Consider the following 20,540-nt stretch of genomic DNA (forward strand, 5'->3'; position numbering starts at 1 on the left):
CAAGCAGCTGGAGCTTGTGCTCGTTGCCTTGGTTCTTGATTAGACATGATTCTTTAGGCAGACATGGCTCCCTGCAAATCAGTGTGTGGTGCTGGGCTAGGATTCCTGAGACAAGAACTGCTGTTCCCAGCTGCCAGTTCTGGGTAAATAGAAGTGAGTTGTGCTTGGGCTCTCCATAACTTACCATACTACAAAAGCAACTTCCAAGGCTTCATGGGCTTGATCTCACACACCAAATGGCCAATATTAGTGACAGAAGGAACTCTAATATTGGGAAAAGGGCAACACAATGGTGCAGACCCTGCCACAGTTGCAAGTGTGTCTGAGCAACTCTGAAAGGACCCAGGCAGTTTCCCCTTAGGTCCTGCAGGCTCAGAACAAGGGGGAGGTTGTCCAAGGACAGTCCACAGTCTGCATTTCACTGGCACACAGCCCATCCTAACACAGTCATGGCTTACTGGACTAGACATCAACTCCTGCAGTTCAGTTAACCCTAAAGGTGAGTGGGCAACAGTGGGGCTTTGGAAGGAGGGAAAAGGGCTGAAGTTATGCTGAGCAAAGGACCACAGCCCACACAGCACTGTTCAGCACCTGGGGATCTGAAGGGCTACAAGAGACAAGTACAAGAAAAACAACCCTCAGGTTCATTAGTAATGTATTTTGGCAATATTCCATGTATAGAACAAAAAGCAGATGCTAGACTTAGTCCACTAAAGAACATGACAGATCATTTGGCTTTTGTTCTCACCTTAGGGTATTTCACCAAAGGACCTGAGCTTAGTTGCAAACAAAACACCATGTCCTGCAACTTAACAGGTCAGATCACTGCTTGGGCTGATGCTAATTCTCTGTCAGCTGCAGCAATGCCTGTCACCCCAGGGCATGCTCTCCTGCTGGGCTGCAGCTTATGAGAGCAGCTGTGGAGCAAGCGGGAAGACCTCTTAACTTTCTCTACAAACCTGGAAGCAAGTTATTATCTGAGAACCAAACATCTCCAAAAGGACAGACTTTCAGATATTTTTATATTGCACTTTAGGGACTCTGGCTCATTTTCAATGTTAATAATCTGATATAGCTGTAATATTTTTTTAAATACCCAAGAAAAAATTACAGCATATAAAAGACCATGAGGTTATATTTTATTTTTCTAGAAGCTGAGATAGTCATATTAATATATTATGAAGGCATTGTAATAAGGGTGCTAGGATTTTAATGATAAAACATTCAGGGTCAGCAGAAAGTATATATCATCATCTGCAAATTCATTTTAGATATAATAAAATAGCATAGCATAGGAGATCTGTCACATCTTAAATAGGATAAATGTTATTTATACTTTATGCTGCAACATTTTATCTTCTGAAGAAATGGGAAGGTACAGCAGGATTCAGTACTTGATCATGCAGCATCTGCAAATGTGCAGAGCGGCCACAGCAGCTCATCCAACAGCAACAGTCCAGGGCTGCAGGAATTGCCATGTGTGGGAATGCTGGAGGCCATCTGAGGAGAGAAGCCACGCTCACCTGCCCCACACAGAGTCAGATGGGCCCTGCTGAAGGGGTGCAGGTAGAAAGAGGTTATACCAAGGGGAGCAGGCAGTGAGTGAACTGTGAGGTTTCAAGGAGCTTTGGCCGGCCTGGAGTCACTTGACCTGGGGGTGAGTGACAGCTTGGGTTTCTCTACAAGGGAAATGTGATGGTCAGGCACAGCTGGTGGCAAGGAGAGGAGGGGGAAAGCTTGTGGCAGTGAGTGGTTTCCTTTGGGAGTGAGTTCTGGTGCTTGCAGGAGTGGCTACACAGGCTGCAGCAGTCCTGACAGAGCCCAGGGAATAGCGGGAATCCATGCTCCCACACCAGCAGGATGTTGGGCACAGGTCTACCCTTGGTTGACTAAAACTTACTGACTTAAACCAAGGTCAGAAATGTTGCTTGCAGAAAAGGTTTCTTAAGCTGTTAATTTGCTGATGACTTTGTGAACTGTTGAGCAACAGAGCAGTGTTTCTCTGAAGGTGTAGATGGAACCTGCTACATTTTATGTTGGCCCTGTCTGCTCAGAAATGCTTTCGACAGTAGATCACAGCAGTGTTCTTGTGCAGTACTAGCAGGTAAATGTCAGGAGGGGATCTGTGAAAAGCATGTAACATCAAGAAAGTGGGGAGAATGTGGAAGGAATGCAATTTATTATCTAACTTCTGGATTATTCTTAATGTTCCAAATCTGGCAGCAGCAGTTGTATGCGCTAAATGCCTGGTAAGGAATTGCACGGTGCTCCACAGGAACTGTGAATGCTTTGGCAAACAAAAGCCCCAAGGTTAAGCTCTGCATAATGCTTTCTTGGCCTGCTCTGCCAGACTTAAGAGGAGGGTGCTGAAAAAGGCAACTGTGAGCATATGGTGTTGTCCTCTGCATACCCTTCCTTCAAAGCGCCCAGTATAGCTTTGTTGTTCAGCTCTAGATAGGGGAACATCTTTATTGAACTTCCTACATCTTTTTCTCGCTTTAATCTGTACTCAATAGACTATTATTTTTTTAATAAGGTAAAAATGGTAATAATGAGCTCTGTACAAGCTTGTGCACACATTCTGTTATTCCTGAGGAAGAAGCAGAGTGCAAATACCTTCTCAAGGGATGAAGCTTTGCAGTAGTTGTTTTTCCAGGCAGGATGCATTTGGGTTTCTGCAGGCTTCCAAAGCAGTCTAGTGAAAGGTCACGTTTCAGTTGTTACCACCTTGAGCTGGCACACCCTGTGAATTGTTGTTGACATCCAGGGTGAGGTCTCTGTACACCTCTCCTGATGGTGGGAAAATCTCAAAGGGCCTCATCCTTGTCTCTGCCATCAAAATAAGGTGCTGAATTTAAATCAGACTGGAGGCATCCCAAGGGTTTATGTGCCTGACTAGCAGGGAATCACTTCCAAAATAATCAACCTCTTTCTCTATGCCAAAAATAAAACAGTAGGAACAGCAACAGGCAACTATAGCAGTAAAATACTTGTATTACCTGTTAAAGAAATTGCGGAGGTTTGGCATTCTAACAGTAATAATTTCTTTTTAAAAACTTAGTGGATTTGTAATGTGAAAATCTTCAACAGATGTGATGTAACATCAAGATGAAAACAAGCCCTGAGGCACTCAGTATTTCTCATTTCAGAAGGAAACCAAAGTGAATTTCAAATTACAGTTAAGTTTGGGGAACACTGTGAGAGAATCACAGGCTGCAGAAGTGAGGTGTAAAAGAATGCAGCAAACACTTTAGCTTACCTTAGTGTTAGAAAATAGTAGGAGTATGGATAGCTACAACAGGTTTTCTCATGCTTTGCAGTTGTTTCTCAGCAAACCTGCTTATCTGTAGCAGCTTAATTTGGTGAGACACAGAAATGCAATTTATTTTTCCCCCTTCCGTATTGAAGTACAGGCTTGTGAACCTACTGTTTGTTTAGCAAAGGGAAACCAGTGGCTTTTCCATGGATTATTCTTCACATCTGGGATACTGTCTTGCTGGTTTTTGTCTGTCCTGCTCATGGAAGCCAAAAGCTAGGCCCTGCTTCAAATTTCCCATGTGTGGTAGCCAATTACAGCACACTTATCTTAAAAAAGAACTGTCCTTAGTTATAAAATATGTTTAGTCTGGAGCTTCATGGGTAGGAGATGGAGAGTCCAAGATGCAGAGGGCTGCTGCCAACTGAACTATTCAGGACGTGATTTTGTCAACTACCGTGTTTTCTATTTATGTACCTACAAAGAAGAGACAATAAAATTTGTCTGTGTCCCAAGTGCTTTGAGTTTTTAGCAAATATTTATTAATTACGTGATGACTTTCAGGAGATTACAGTAATTACATTTCTGCATCTTGTAGAATCTTATCTCTTCCTGCTTTAAGCAGCTTCATCTTTCAGTCTTGAGAGCACTTCCCAGTGAAACTGTTGAAATTTAGAACAAATATTTTCATGCTAATGGGTAACATATTAACCTCATGTAAAAGCTTTGCTTCATTTCCCCTCTTCTGCTTATGCTCATGTTGTGTTCCATAACACCTCCTGATATTTACGATGAACTGTAGATACTGAAGGTTATTGAATTGTTCCCACTTGAGTAAATGGGAACTTTGCCATTGGCTCCTCTGGAAATACGATCAGGACCTGGACAGATGCATGTAGTATCTTGTAAGACAGGCTAATGTCTTTCTGCCTGAACAAATAGGACTCTGAGCACTTCTAAGTTTGTCCTCTAGCTCTCTGTGACATGCCTGCTACTTTTTTAGCTGCTCAGTACATTATAATGATCTTCCCATTAATTTTCTGGAAAGAAAACCAGCAATACTGGATTGATCAAAAGACTCCCACTCAGAGGTGCTAAATTACACTTGAGTATAAAGGAAAATGCATTAAATCTACAGGAGCACCAATGAATTCAGCTGGTGCTGTCATCATCATAAACAAATGCAAGAAGAGAGCTTACAGAGGTGGCCAGACACCAGGTTCTACAGGCACAATAAGTATTGCTGTGATTTTAATTCAAATCCTACTTAAGCTTTGTTTAAATGGTCATCACAGAGGTTAAAAAACCTAAGGTTAATATTTTATCAAGGTCTTGGTTTCCTGGAGTACATGTAAATCATGGGTATTCCTGTTTACATGTTAGAACTGTCCCTCTCTCAAATCAGAACTTCTTTTAACCAGGGACAAGGTTTTCAAAGGAAATGTACAGCAATGAAGAAAAATGGAGCCAATATGATTTTGTCCCTGACCTGTTTTCATGAAGTCAGAATACATGTTCAATTTTGTTCCATCCTGTTCCTGCAATTTACCTTAAGATAACCACAATGATGCACTTTCTCTGACAGCAAGCTCTGAAGGCCTATCCCAAACAGAGCACGTGCTTGTAGCTGTACTGAATAAGCAGAGAAAATGCAACACATCGCATTCTATCCGGCCTGTGCTGCCACAGATTGACACATTTGTCTGTTCCAGCCTGAATCCACCAGATTACCTTAAAACAGCTTAAGCTTGCCTGTTTTGACCCCTGGAAGGCCAGGCACTGCAGGGCTAATTTCTGATCCCCATTTCCAGACAGGCTGACAGCACAAGCATTTTCAGTGGTCTGAACAGCAGCACAAAAGAAAAGCAAATCGATGCCCACTGAGTAGTGACCTTGCTGACTTATGGCAGGTACCTTGAGCATCTGCTGCAGGCACTGCTGTGGCCCTCACTTCCAATGTGCCATAGTAACACACATTAGCTCTGGAGTATTGATCTAGCAAGGATCAGTGCAAGGGCACTTCAATGAGAAAATGAATAATTCTTTACTCTGATTATGATGATTAATTCTTTTATGTCAGCAGCCTTTGGCACAGCCAGTGACAGCAGCAGATTCCAGAGGGGAAAAACCTAACTCAAGAGCCAAGAACCTTAAAGAGGGGTTTTGTGTGGTTCAGTAATAATATTAATAAATGATATACAAGCAGTTATAATTTTACATATATGCAGAAACACATGTATTTTCCTCAGTTCTGTGCAGGACTTGGTACTGATGTATAAGTGTCTTGCATTTGAAACATCAGCCAAGATTTAAAAATTGTTGCTGGAATTGACCAGCCACAGATGGACTCAACATGGAAGTTTTTGGACCACATGAAGCTGAGCAGAAATTCTCTCACAGGCACCAATTTCACAAATAAATAATCAGTGTCCCACTTCCACCACTTCAAGTTTGGTTATGCAAAAGACTAATCAAGACACCTCTAAGGTACATAATTTGAGATAGGCTTTTGCATGCGATACTGGATGTTTCAATGTTTGAAGGGGATCTGGCTTTCAGACAGTGCATTAATTTGTTTCCTCTCCAGTTCTGAAGGCATGCACTGACCAGTTGTGCGCCTTTCTCCTACAGAGTTTCTCCCTCAGCTGCCATAACCAAATTGTCCTCTTTGGCAGTTTGTTTTTGTCCTGGATGGATCCCAGCTCTTGTCTTTCATGCATTTGGTAGGAGATGAGTTTAGGAGGGAAGTATCAAGACCAGGTTTTCCAATCCTGTTTTGCTAGGACATGTTCAATTGGCAAGCATACCATCATTAAAAATGATTCTCAATAGGGTACGCTCTGAAAGAGGAGTCAAACACCGCAGAAACAAGTAGTGATATAATCAGGTATTTAACAGATAACAAAAAAGGCTCCCTTGCATTAAAGGATGACATTTAGAAAGCTGCAGCAACACTTTAGGTAGCTGCCCTTGTATCATGATTTGTCTGCTGTAAAACATTCCCCTACAGAGGGAAAATAAAGGCCATCACTTAGATCTGTAGATGGATAATTAACATGTTCACTTTCAAATCAGAACCACTGCGAACACTTCTGCAAGTGCCACCTCCTCAGCTCAGATGTGCTGACCACTTGCCCTGTACCAGCAGACTTCCACAGAACAGTATTTGGACCCAGCATTTTGAACCCCCTATGTTTTCTCACCTTCTCAGTTCAGATACAGTATTGTTTCCTATCTAATTTTTTTATATCATATGCAAGGAAAAGAGTTGAAGGCTGGTTTCTTCTGTGCCTAGTCTCCTTTTTATCTAATGGGAAACTGCCTTACAGATTTTTGTGGCAGAGAAGATGATACCAATATTTTATTTCCATAAAAGTTTTGATTATCTGGGGTGCTCTTATAGTGACTATATATAGCCCCACCAATTAATATCTAATAACAAAAATGCTGAAAAGGTGATGTGCAAATACACAGAGAACTACATTGATCTGCCATACTGACATAAACAAGGAAGTCATTTCAGTGTCAATTTACACTGTATACAACCTGCTTTCCAACTATTCAAGGGAGATCAATATTTATGACAGTTTATTAGAGAATGAAGTTGACTTTTATTGCGCAGACAAAAAAAAATGCAGTCACCAACCCAACACTGCCTTAATGTATGAAATCAGTTAACAAAATTACTGTAAAAAATAATTTCTGATGGGCAAATGGAAGCAAGTTCTACAGCTTTCCCACATTCCTGTGTTGATAGGAGAAAACGGCATTGAACCATTATACTCAGTAACTCGGGGACAAAACAATTCTGTTGTTTAGGGGAATAAAAATATCCTGATTTTCTCCCCCAGTCCCAAACCCAACATCAGTTCATCTATAGGAAAAATTACTGCAGAAGTCCCACACTCTTTATTCTCTAACTCTGATATGTAAGTACCTGATAGAGCTATCCTACTGGCATGTACACAACTCAGTGAAGCATTGCTTGGCTCCTTCCAAATGTTTTTAGCTTGCCAGCATACTAAGCTTAATCTTCTGATTCCTCATAATGTGCATACCCACTAGCATAGGTCCTTCCTAAATTCAAATTGCTGAATATATCTGTGGCCTCAGAATCAGAATCCTTCCCTCGCTCATCATTGTCATCTTCATCATCATCTTCTGCTTCATACTCATCATATTCATCCTCACGGTCACCTGCATCCCCTGTCTTGCTGGAAGAAAGATTTTTCCAGTAGGCATCATAACCAGAAGCTCCATCTGCATCTTCTCCAGTCTGTCGGCCAAACTTCAAAGAGCGAGCTGCAGGCAAAGAAAAATCATCATGTTCCCACCAATCCAACATTTCATTTCTATCTTTCTTTCACTACTTGAAGAGTAGTTTAAATGGCAATTATTTTTCATTTTTTCCACAACTAAAATCTCAAACTAAACAAAAGCTTTCACTCTCTTGGAATCAATTAATGGTTAAGAATGAAACTGCTCAATTCCAGAACTCAGAAACACAAAGTTTTTCTCAAAATAAATGAAGCAAAACTGTGCAAAACAATTGAATGTAACCAGATTTTTCTCAGTGCTCCTAGGCAGAAATTAGTCACTAATGGCACTTGTATGGCTAGTTAGCTAGAGAAACTGGCTTACTTGACATGCTCAGATCCTTTGTCTGCTGAGTTTCATGGCCACATTTAGGGCAAGGAGGCTTTTTTCCTTTTTCCTGCTTGAAAACCTTACTCCGCACATGATCATCACAAAAACAAGCCTGTGTGTTGAAGGGAGAATACAAAGGCCAAATGTTTTAATCATTGAAGCACATTCTTCAGCAGGAAGCAAGCAAAAATGTGTCTAACAGCAGCAGGGTTTTCTGGCTGGGATTAAAATTTAATGAGGTCTCTCTTGCAGTGGACTTGGGGTCTGTGTACAGAGGAACCACTTGGTATTCAATGTGGTTCCAGGGTTTCTGAGGAAGAGGCTGGATAAAAGTGCCAATAAACAAGCAGAGGAAGTAACATACTCCAGGGCTGGATTGCAGAGCTGCCCACAAGGAGCCTGGCAAACTTGGGTTTGTGTTGACAAGCTTAAATACACATAATGAGATGTATGCCAGAACATAACTATGCAGGGCCTGAAGGCAAGAATTAGAGGTGGGAAGTTCACATGCTGAGCACCAGGGTGCAGTGAAAATACCTGGGAAAAGGAAAGATTTGGAACAGGCCATCGATACCACGGGAGAGTGCAGGGAAAACATATGGAGGGTAAAAAGAGTAAGAGCAGGCAATGAACCAGCACCTGGAGAAATCTGGGCAATGCTGACGATGAAGCAGGTGCAACTTTTTATACAAAATTACTTTTGAGTGTGTAAAACCATAAGCCTGATGACAACAAATCAGCCTGTTCATATGTAAAACGATTAGCTGTGGAGATTATTCCTTTGGATGCAAAGATTTCTGGTCAGATCATCACCTGACTGTTTAAAAGAACAACTTTTCTAATTGTTGTAGTTCCACATTGGATCAAAGCATATTCCAAAGCCTTAGATTCTGTTCAAGACCAAGGATTTATTTTGTTGTTTTGGTTTTTTTTAAAGCCCCAACATGGTGCAAGCCCAACTTAAACTAAAGCGCTGGGCAAAGATCACCTCACACTGTCTTGTGGTCAACAGGCGAGCACAGATACAAGACCTTTTGTCCCTCACAGGTCTGACCCCAGGCTACAGAAGTATGAATTTCCTTTTAATCATGCAGAGGAAGGCATGACAAGGCCTGATGCCAGATTTAGAGGCCAAGGAGAACGAGCCTAAAATCAGCTCCTCACAACTGTTTTTACTCTTTACCTTACAACGCAGGCAGGAATGCTGCCCCAGTCTGTTACAGGAGACACCTGTTGGAGAAAAGCAGTATGACAAATTCAGAACTTGGAAACTGCAGACCTGTCATGTTTTTAAAACCTTGTAAAAGTATACAATACCATAATTGAGGCACTTCTTTTTAATTCCCTGACACAAGTATGGCAATGTGAATCAGTCATTTTACCTCACAGTACCATTTTACTAGATTTTTTCAACTCTAAACCTCACTTTGACACAAAAAATGAAATTTCAAGAGGGGAAAAATGTTTAACTATTTCTTGAGTTTTCAAACTTTTAAAACCTGAAGTTTCAGAACCAACTTGGTATTAAGGTTTCATCTTGCTTTTCCGTTTCTCACAACATTCAAAAGAGAGTCTACCTGTGTTAAAGAACTGGAGCTGGCACACAAGCTGTAAAGAGCAGAATCAGTGCCCAAAATTTAACTTGTCTTGAGCTTCAAATTGTTTTTATTATTCCACTAGAGGGAGTACAGTAAAGGCAAACACTCAGGAATTGGCAGCAACACAAAGTTTAGTGAATAGCTACTCCTCAAGAAGCTATGTAATATGTACTTTACCAGTTTCTGTGCAAGTACTTATTCCTTTCCTCCTTGCCTAACCCCTGTGACAGCAAAGTTTTTGAATCTGAAGTAATAAATATCATGAGTTCTCCACATGAGCAGGACAGACATGGGATTTAGAGCTCTGACACGTGTTTAAAGATGGAACTGGAAATGCTGAGGCATATATATTCATGATTTTTTGAGTATCTGCACTTCAAAAAACCTCTCTCAGATAGTGATAGAAAGTAGCTATCTTTTTCACAGCTAGAATGGATTTAGACTACAATTGCATGACTTCATTTAAAGTCCACGTATTCTGTAAAAGCACAGGTTTTATTACCTTGTTACCTCACACTGACAAAAATCTTGTCTCTACCAAGTCTGCACTGTGCCACAAAACACAATGAAAACCCTGAAAAAAACTCTCTAATTCAGGGTGTGATATCACATCTGTGAATTGAGAGCTTCCAACAATCATTGAAAAAACATTCTTTTGGAACAGCTCTTGCTGCTTCAATATTGCCACACAGGAAGATATTCTGGCAGAATACGTCAAGGGAAGCTAAGCAAGGTGTAAAAAATAGCTGGCTGGGAGATGAAAACGAGGTAAGAGATGTCTAAAGACACCGATTATAACATTGAAATCACAAATATTCTGGACCAGGAGAAATCTATTAGGACAAGAGATTAGTCAGTTCAAAGGAAAACAGCCTTATGATAAAGAGCACCTCAAATTTCTACAATAAGGACTGAAAATGTTGTAATAGTCAAAATACATAAATACAAGTTTTGGGAAGGACAAACAAATGCTTGTCTTGTGATAACTAAATCGTAGTTAATGGTGGCTAGGCAAGAAATACTGCTACAAAAATTTAGTTATTTCAAATATGCATAGTCTTGGCTTGTTTTGTTTTGTTGTTGGGGTTTTTTTTTAACTTCCCTTGAAGTTTCCGTTTTTCAACCAGAGATGAGTAGCAGGTGAGCAAAGTCAGGCACAGGCATCACACCCTCTTACAAATACCAGTTTCAGTTTTGTCCACACAATTAATCAAAGTTCAAAAGGACATAAAGTCTTCAGCTACCTGTTCTTTACTCAGAAAGAGTGAGCATTTGATACATTACTTACACACATGTCCACAGTTCACTGGTCAGTGAGGAAATGAACACTGAAATCATGCTCTGGACTATTTTTGTCACTTCCTTCTGTGCTCACCCTATCTCACTGAATCAGATAACGACTGAGTCATGGCTTTCCTCAGGACTTAAGCAGCTGCTAACCTTTCACCAGCATACAGGCCCTTCCACAGCAATGTGGGAAAGTTTAGCCAGACTAAGACAGGTGGCATTGTTTAGGGCAGCTGTTTTCCAGGAGGAACATGTATCTAGAACTAGCTCATCATTGGGTCAGAAGAATGTAAGACAGCTCCTTCTGCCTGCAGAGCTTTGTGGAGTGAAAAAGCAGCATCAGCAATTCCAGTTGTTTTGCTGCAGTCCTGGCCACTGCCAACACTGCAGCTTTGGAGAATGCTGTCTCCTGCAAGGGCAGCTTCCCATGGAAGGCCTGTAGGAGCCTGGCAGGAAAACAACTGCCATGTAAGCTCTGGCATGGAGGAAGGTCCATGAAAGAGAAAGAAGTTCTAGTCTGGGTAACTGGATACCAAAAGCCAGTACACAGGAAACAGGCGCTTCCCTCTAGCAGTGGCAAAATCTACCTGGGAAAGGTGATGGAGAGTATTCTGGAGCACAGAGGAGGCAAGTAGAAAGTCTGCTTGGCTGTGGTGAAAGGGAGTATGAATAACTAACTTACATTTAAATGTCTCTGCTTCCAGAACTTGGCAGCTGGCTTGATGTTCAAACTGATCATCTTCACAGAGGAAATCATGGCAAAAAGAGCAGGCGAATATTCTGCCTCCTGAAAGATTTATCAAGGCAAAATAATCAACAATGGGCACAGACATCAAGTCCTGCTCTGCAAACAATTTAGGCAGTAGTTTTGACTGAAGACCAGCTCTCCCTTCTGTCACAAATGCTTCAAACTCCTAAATTAGACAATGCCATCCATTTTTACACTGAATACCTGCTATCCTACAACAGAAGCATAACTATAAAGCAAGTATTACTTCTAGTACTTTTCTTCATTTTGACTGTAGCCTTAAGTATTTTTCTTAAATCAGATCACATTCTCATCCACTCTTGTCCCCTCACCTCTGATACACACTTGAAGTAAACACTTTAAAGGATTCCACAAATGGAGACCAGTATGGTTTCACTAAGCAACTGGGAGTCCAAATACCTGTGCTAGTGCAGAAGAATGGAGTGAGAATGGCAGAAAACTGTGTTAGCAATTTGATGCAGTGCTTAATTATGTGAATAATTAAGCTGATAGAACCATTGTAATTTAGATTACAAAATCATCCCTAAATTGAGCACTGTATGTTCTTGAGCAGGTCATTTACTTTCCCACTGCGTAATGTCTGTTTTTAAAACAGGGAGAATCCTTGCTTTGAACAAACATACTGTAAGGACTAATCAGTGAAGACTAAAAAGGCTGTGTTAACAATACAGGTGCACTAACTTAAGCAATGCAAGGAAAGAAGTGTAATTTATATTTTCTTATTTTTAAATGTGAGCAACCTACCATGGTCCCAGACACTTCTTTCACACTCAATGCATTCTGCGTCTGCCAGAGGGCACATACACGCATGGGTGCTGAGACACTTCCTCCCGTGACACACCCAGGCTTCACAGAAATCACAGATTGCACCCTGCAATCACAGCAAGATACCATCTCAGGACTTCTGCAATACCAAGAGAGAGATTTATCCCATAATCCTCAATGTATCCTAGCATGCATTCTCTCAGTGGGCTCGTTTTGATTTAGTGAGAGAATTTTGAACCAAACTTGTGCTCTGACCAAACTCCTCCACAGTTCATGTTTGTTTGCTATCCATTTCTGCAGGATTAAGTATGACGCAAAATAATTCAGTTATCTATCTCAATTCTGGTTTTTTACATTTCTTATCTCACATTATGCATATGGAAAGTTTTGTTCTCCAGATGAAATCTGAGATCCATAAACAATAACAATGTTCTAACAAAAATGAAATTTCAAAGAAGACCTGAAAAATGCCTCTAGACTCTTACAGCTGAAATCACTCATTTGGATTTTAAACTCTGCTATATTAGAGGACAAGCTCTGCAGAGAGCAAAGATCGAATAACTCATTAGAAGTAAGTTAGACTCTTTTACTTTGTTTAAATTACAAGATCTCCATATAAGCTATCCTTAACTGTAGCATTTAAGAAGCCTTCTCAGCCCATAGGTAACTAATTAGCATGAGCACTACATGCACACAAAGCTTAGAAAACAATGATGAATCCTAATTTAACTGTTGATGCATTCACTCTTGCACCAGTGAATGCATGGGATGAGTTTGGGAATGCCAGCATGTAAAGGCTGGGTGTGTTACTGAGAACAGCTGACAGCCCGCTACAGGCAGAAACAGGACAGAGGTTTAGTCCATTTAATCCAGAGGCTGTGACATATCACACCTTGCTTTCCAGAATGCAGACACTAACTTGTCCTTCTAAGGGCAAAACTTCAAAGGCCTGACGCTATGATTATTTCTAATTAAGAGCCCAAATGAGGGGTTTTGTTCATTAAAATTCTCCCCTAATGGAATAGATTCCTCTCTGTGATGCTGATGATCTCTGAAGTAACTGAGACAACAGCAACAAAAGTCTGCAGCTTTCTGCAGAATAATCCATTTTAATGAAGGCTTATTATCATGAGAATTGTCTATGGGACATGTAAGGGTCCAGTGCTGTTCATGCATGTGCTTAGGGCCTGCCACCAACACAGATCCATTAGCATCCAGGACATGTGTTGGAGTTTGCAGGAGCTGAATGCAAAATCGAAAAACTTGGGGGTTTCAGTATAAGGGAAAAATCAGTTTCTTACAGAAAAACAAGGAAAAAAACAAACTTGGCAATGACATGCTGTCATTCCATAAATCTGTTTTATCCTTTTTTCCAGGAAGATTTGCACAGAATATCCTCATAGTGCAAAAGGCTGTAATTTTCTATACATACCACCATAGCTAGTCCAGTACTGTACACACCAGCATGTTTTATAACACAGTCTGAGGACTTCATCATGCATTTGGTTTTTCCTGTTGAAAATAAAAAGGCAAGCAACCATAAGAAAACTATGTAAAAATAGAAAAAAATAGAATGCATGTTCATGTAAGAACAACACTTCAACTAAATGCCTGTGCTCAGCCATAAATCTAGGTAAAAATAATGCAAACAAAGATGTTTGCATTATTCCTGCATTCTGCAACCCATCTTCACACCTCTCTTAGGTTAAATTAATTATTGTCTGTTTTCAGTCAAATCTCTTACCCCCGGACTGATAGTAAGACAATATGTTGGTCTTGCTCTGTGTTTTGAGGCACTGGCAAAAATTTCAAATGTCAAAACAAAGAACAAAACTAAGGTCAAAGTCCAGCAATGACACCTTAAAGAGTTGTGTTTAAAACTGCTGCTAGTTCTGTCCCACCATAAAAGCAGCTGAGCTGGGCAGTGAGAAGTGGTGGGGGCATTACTGGGTGTGGAGCACAGGAACACAGCTACCTTGCTCCCATCCCTAACACGCTCCTCTAAGAAAGATGCTGTTGGTTTATAATCCCCAATGCTTGATTAAGCATCAAACAGCTCTAATGGTCTTTGTTTGGAAAACCCTGGGTCTCAATATAGTATGGCTGTTGATAGGAATGCTTTTCCTCTAGAAACATACTCCAGATTAAGATAAATTCAGCAGAGATATGAACCATAAGATAGAGAGCATGTTTTTAGTACTTCACTGCATGGTGGCAGAAGGGAGACTTATGAAGGGTGACACACTGCCACTGCACACTAACAGCCTGGCTTCCAGAAATGCTCAGTATCTGTGGGTCACAACAAAGGCACTGGAAGCTGCATGTCAGCAGCTCTGAGAGTCAAACTCCAAAACAGCCAAACTGCTTAATGACAAAGTGAAAATCTGCAATGATGTGTTGAAACAGTGGAACAAAATTCACCTCAGTATGAAATGAATATCCTGCAAGCCAGCAGCTGTTTAAAAAAAAGGGCATTTTAGCCTGATTCAGAGAAGTTCTGTCACTAGGAGTCCTTCTCTACTAATTTCAAAGCATCAGCCCTCTAGCTCACATAAACAACAATATTGCAGATTACATTACAACCCCATGCAAGGTGAATAATATATTGTTGCTTTAATTGATATTGATCAGAAATTATATAATCCCTAAAAAAGGAGTGTTTATTAGTGCCTTGCTAACAGTCAGAGCATTTTTAGTTTTGCTGCTGTTATGAAACAACGCTTCACATGGTCAATCTACGGAAAAAGTCAGATTTCTCAAACCTAAAAGGAAGTGAGACAAAGTTTTCCAAAGAAGACAAGCCATGATCCAGGCTTGCAAACCTGTGGGGGTTAGAGACATATATATTGCTCAAGTAAGATCACTTCTCAAGGAGGATATTCACAGCAGATTCAAAAGAACCTGCTCCACATCACAGAGGTACTTTAAGATAAAGCTATGGTAACACGGGTACTGCGAGTTTAACACCACAAACAGGACTGAGGACAGCTTGTTTCCATTCATTATTTCTACTCACCACATTGTGCACAAATGGGCAATTTCTGAACAGAATTACAGAAGTAACAAAAAGCTCTATTCTTCTGTCGTCTAGGCACATGGAGGGGAAAAAACAAAAAGAAAGTATTAAGCTTAAAAGAAAGTATTAAGAAGAAGACCTATAAAATGTCTGAAACAAATATTAAACTTCTGGTTTTTAGAAGGGTAAAAAAATCTTACCTTTGGCACTTATCACATTCCTAAAGAGAAGAAATAAAACACTGGTAATTATTTTCATTCTAGGTAAAATATATAAAATTCACAGACCTCCACAGGGAGTTACAATTAGGATCCAAACCTTTTAATCAATATTCTGTCTGGTGCAAACATAACCTTAAATATAAAGGAAGGATAGTGGGAAGAATGATATTTTAGCGGCATTAAATGCAGTCAAGGTATTACCACTGGTTTTACATAATTGAAAATTAGGTATTTTAATACAGAATACTTTAGGTTCATTTACCATTGAAGCATTACAAGGATGTTTGGCCAAGTCTATGTTGGCTCTTGAAGCCCTTATCTGCTTCTCACGTTCCCGACGGTTCTCAGCTTTCTTACGAGCACCAGTCTTTTTTTTAGGCATATTTCACTATCTGTGGGGAGAAAAGTAGGTATGGAATGAATGCACACAAAACTGTGTGTAAATACATGGATACACATGACACATCCAGCACTAAACCTGGATCTTACGCTAATTGTCCTTCATCTCCATTCATCACCTTGCCTGAAAGTTTCTTTTGAAATGTAGAATAAGGGGACAATCCACGAGGAAGAGCCATGTGATGAACCATAAAGAATCTTGTGATCTGGAAAACTTTGCTGTCCTGAACTTTGTGTTTAACGATCTTTGAAGCGTTTTGCCTTTAAAAAATGAAACCATTACATCTGTAGGTTTATTTGTGATGGACCTCTGGTTTTGGTCTGCCTTGCCTGTTTAATAAGCATCTGTAAGGACAATTGCAGCATCAATTCTAGCAGTCAATTCTAGCAGCTTCAACTTAGAAGAAAAATTTGTATCTTCATTCAAAAGGTCTTAAAAATCAAAGAATCCTAACTTTTCTGAACACAAATATATTGTCCTGACCAGATACTAAAATTTGCTTTTGATAGCACACATAAATCAGTTCTTTTATCCTGCAGCATTTTGCACCGTTTAAATTGTATTAGTGTCATATTTTGTAGTCAAAATTGTATTGCTGTGCTGCCTACTGGCAACGGTCATTATTCTAGAGTGTGACATTCCTGACACTGGGAGTCCAATATGAGGCTCCACACTAATTTTCAAACCACTCAAATGCTGATTTAACAGCAGAATCTAATGATTAGTATTTATACCTTGACTTCTTCACATTCCCTCATAATGGAAAGCACCAAAATGACAAACTGTTTTCAGGAAAAGCACTGCCCCAGTGCCTACTGAGGACACAGATTACGAGTAATTTTAGATGGCACTTTTCAGAAAGTCACACTAAACTAAGTAACGACAGAACTGCAATGTCAGGTCCTTTTAGCAAAGCTGTTGAGTAACTCCATGCTTTCAAACACCATCCAATAATAACAACATCCTAGAGATCAATATTCTTATCACTCTTTCCCTCTGGGCTTTCATTTAAATTGTTTGTTGTCTCCATCCTCAGCTCAAATTTTTTAAGAAATTTACCATCTTTTTAATTTTTGGATTACAGTTTAACAGTTATGATTCCAGAAATTACGACAGCATAAACCCTGTCTACCTTCAATTCCTTTCAAATCAGAGTATCACCCCCTTTGAAACCACTAATTAGTATTCAAATGCCTCTGCAGTGTGTTCTACCTCCACCTTTGGCACACTGTTACCAAATGCTCAGGCAGGAAAGACCCAGTGGAATCTGCCTGCAGTCCAGCTTGCCTGAAGGGTGTGTGGGAGAGAAAAATGCACCTGGAGGACTTAAAATAAGAGGTTGTAGGTCCATGCCTGGTTCCCTCCTCAGCTCCAGAGGGTACAACTGTGCTGCCCTCCAGAGCACTGGAGCTCCTGAACTGGGACCATTCTGCATGAGGGCTGTTTCTCCATTTGAAGTTTCCTACTCAGGAGTGAAATGCTGCAGCATGCCTGGGTCACAGCAGCAGGAGTGAGCGTGGCTCTCCAACTTAATGGCTGATGCTGTGGCACAAGGAAGCAGAGTTCAGATATCAGGAGGCTGTGGAGGAATGAGGTGAACAGCAGTTCAAAGGAAAAGCCCTAAAACATGTTATGTGAGTACTGGGTCAGCACCACTGCATTCTATTCTGTAAATTTTCACCTCCTGTTCGTCTCCTGCTGCATTATTTGTTAAGGCAACTATGGGAAAAGACCACAAACTTCCCACCAGAGCTCCAAAGACTGCTGGTGGATTTTAACTGGTGGTTGTACTATGTGAAGTGCATTAACAATGCCTGGCATCTAAGTTCTGCTGAAGTCACAGCTTCTTGTCCTTGGTGAGGTCCCAAAGACCCACCCTGACTGCACCAGCAGGTTCCTGGATCTTCTGTGCTGAGCAGGACAGTGCCTTGCCTTATTAGCTGGTACACAGCCCACCCTGCTGTCACAGACATCGTCAACAGCTGGAACGAGCTATTCACTGCAGGGCAGGGAACTGTAGGGCTACCCTTGTCAGGCCACAGATACCAACACCCAGAAGAGGCTTTCCATATTTCAAGGTTTCTTGTGCTTGACCATCAAACAGCTTCTACCCTACGTGTATTCAAAATCTGTTTCACCACTCGTACAAAACCACAACTTAAAAAAAAAACCAAAAAACCAAAACCAACGAACTGTATTAACAGTAGTTCATACTTAAAAGGATCATGGACTGAACGCCCTAATTATGCAATAATCAGTTTCCAGGCACTGTGATGCCCATGACTTACTCCATCTTTTGGAAGTAAGGTGGCTAAGAACTGCACTGTGGGCCCGCAGCATCTGGGAGCTGCTGTGCTGTAAGTGCCCAGGTGTGCGGGGCTTTCCTCAGGCGCCCCTCTGACCCACTCCCTCCTCAGGAACGGCACGTCGTCCCGCCGGGAGCCGGACGACACCTGCTCCGAGGCTGTAAGGTGAAGCGCCGACAGCAGGGCTGCTCTTCGCGTGCACACGCACACTGCCAGTGTTCAGCTTTTAGCGCTTTCCCTCATCTTCAGTATTTTCGCCCCCCAAACCGTGCCGCATCACGCTGCCAACCTGGATCGCCGTGCTCCGCGTTTCCCGGCACTTGGCTATGGGGGAAGCTGGACACCGCTTCGGTTGCTCGAGCACGGAAGCCGCAAGGGACAGGGACCCCCAGCACCCCAACCCGGCCCCCGTGAGGCCCCGCCCCCCCCTCCGCGCCCCCGGCCCCCCCCCCCCCCCCCCCCCCCATGCCCGCCCCCGCTCCCACCTGGCTCGGGCGGCCGCGCGGAAGCCGGAAGCGGCGATGCGCCGCAGTGCGCTGCCCGCCCGGCCCGCGCCGCCCGACGGGAACGTTCCGAGCACGATTCTGCCCCTTTCTCCTCAGGGAGCTGCGGCGTGGGCATCAAGAAAGGTCTTTTACGAGCTGTTTGCATGGGTGCTACTGCTCAGCGGATGGCCCATCCTCAAATTTTGTTTGCTTTCGAGGCAACTGCACCTCAGCTTTCACTTGTCAAGAGACCAAATTTTGGGCAGAGTAATTGCAACAATTAGTTGTGATTGTAATTGGCACCTGCAAAGTTATCTCTGAAATCTTTCCATCTGTGGCTTGAGCTGTTTTTAAAATGAAGTATTGATTAATCTTAATGGTAGGAATACAATATAGCTTAAAAAGGGAAATTATACCCGAGCTATTAAAAAACCCTGCACACAGCTCTGTCTCATCTGAGGTTATGCAAGTCACTGTCACAGATGTATATTGCCTAGAAATATTTCACTCTGTGAAAATCATTATAAGATGTATTGTATAGATATATTTAATGGAAGATGAGTGCATGGATCGCATTCCAGTGTATTTCGTAGTCTTTCACCTAGGAAGGGTTTGATACATTATTTCCTATAAGTAAGACCTAGGGCATTGCTTTGTGTGCTTTGATCACCGATTCACTCGAGTGAGGAGGTTGTGTTGCTTCACATTGTACTTGGTCATGTAATTCTTCCTGAAAGTTGGCTGCTGGTTATGGAATGTGATTTTGGCTTAATGAGAGACACAGGTTTTCATGGGCCATCATTGCCTCTCCAGGAAGACACACTTAACTTTCGTGAGGCCACTGTTGACTCTCCCACAACAATTTGTTTTCTTGTCACACTTTTCCTTCAAGAAGTGATCTTCACAGCAGGTTAGTGGGATGCACAGAAAACAGCATTATTGTTTAGAGACAAAAAAATCATTGTGGTCACTTAATGGGACACTTCTTCGTGCGAAAGTGTGGGGAGAAGTAATTTTTAATTATTGTCAGTAGCCATGGCCACACACTGTTTAACTAACAACCTAAGTAGAAAATACCATCTTTTCAGAGATGTTAGAAGGGGTTTTGTGTAAGCCTCACTTTTCTTAATGAATGCCACTTATCACCAATATTCTTGTATTCTGCTTGTGACCATCATAGTCTGTTTTAGGCAGCCATGAATGCAAGAAGACAATGAGGATAAATGTTGTAGCATTGGAAAAAAATACGAACAGAAAGTCTTAATCTATTTTATAATCATTAGCCTCATCAGCTAACCTGCTCTCATGAATGAATGGAGCTGTTGAAGGACTAGTATACATACACAGATGTAACTGGGCATTTTTACACAACCTCATGAATGAAAAAGAAGGAGAAATCTGGAAAAACCCCAAGGAGATATGTGGACACTAAGATATTTATCTTAGGTTTATTTTACCCTGTGAAACAGTATCTGCCTCGAATATGTTCCAGGAACCACCCTCTAGATGGCAGGAGTCTGTCACTTCATTCATGAGCAGTAAAACAGTAAACATCTTATTTTCAGAACCAATAGAGTGGCCTAGGGCTGTAATACAAGTGAATTAAAAAAAAAAAATTAGATGAGAATAGCCAATTTAGAGCTTACAGAATTTCCATTAGCAGTACTGAACTAGTCTCTGGGGAGTTGTTGCAGACTTGTTTCAAAGAAAATGCAGAAAGTTACAAGAGTCAGCTTCATTTTTAGAGGAATTTTCAGTTACCTTTGTGAGAGAAGCAGTGGAAGGACAGT

The 20,540-nt window shown here is 41.3% G+C and overlaps 1 protein-coding gene across 3 annotated transcripts; it reads right to left on the minus strand.

Annotated features, from left to right (window-relative positions):
- Positions 1-6,827: 6,827 nt before the first annotated feature.
- ZNF330 (zinc finger protein 330) lies at positions 6,828-18,829 on the minus strand. 3 transcript variants are annotated; one of them, XM_042051940.1, is made up of 10 exons: positions 18,751-18,829; positions 15,822-15,951; positions 15,539-15,558; positions 15,339-15,409; positions 13,755-13,834; positions 12,302-12,428; positions 11,471-11,575; positions 9,087-9,133; positions 7,898-8,015; positions 6,828-7,558 (listed from the first exon to the last, which is right to left on the minus strand). In XM_042051940.1, the coding sequence occupies exons 2-10, from the start codon at positions 15,939-15,941 to the stop codon at positions 7,284-7,286; spliced, it is 963 nt and encodes a 320-aa protein (XP_041907874.1). In that variant the 5' UTR covers positions 15,942-15,951; positions 18,751-18,829; the 3' UTR covers positions 6,828-7,283. The 3 variants fall into 3 exon arrangements, with proteins under 3 accessions (XP_041907874.1, XP_041907873.1, XP_041907875.1); XM_042051939.1 differs by lacking the exon at positions 18,751-18,829 and adding an exon at positions 18,555-18,672; XM_042051941.1 differs by lacking the exon at positions 18,751-18,829 and adding an exon at positions 18,248-18,373.
- Positions 18,830-20,540: the final 1,711 nt, after the last annotated feature.

The sequence above is a fragment of the Corvus kubaryi genome, unplaced genomic scaffold, assembly GCF_017639235.1.
Source record: "Corvus kubaryi isolate FWS band 111438036 unplaced genomic scaffold, C.kubaryi_AGA036_p1.0 77, whole genome shotgun sequence".
In the NCBI taxonomy this organism is placed as follows: domain Eukaryota; kingdom Metazoa; phylum Chordata; class Aves; order Passeriformes; family Corvidae; genus Corvus; species Corvus kubaryi.

What these genes read in the sequence shown, in the direction of transcription:
- ZNF330 (XM_042051940.1), bottom strand. Translation starts at nt 15,941, where the DNA reads ATGCCTAAAAAAAAGACTGGTGCTCGTAAGAAAGCTGAGAACCGTCGG. An exon ending in GTACTGGACTAGCTATGGTG is followed by an intron (nt 12,429 to 13,754) that starts GTATGTATAGAA and finishes CTGTGATTGCAG; the next exon opens with GGTGCAATCTGTGATTTCTG. An exon ending in AAAGGATCTGAGCATGTCAA is followed by an intron (nt 7,559 to 7,897) that starts GTAAGCCAGTTT and finishes CTTTGCCTGCAG; the next exon opens with CTCGCTCTTTGAAGTTTGGC.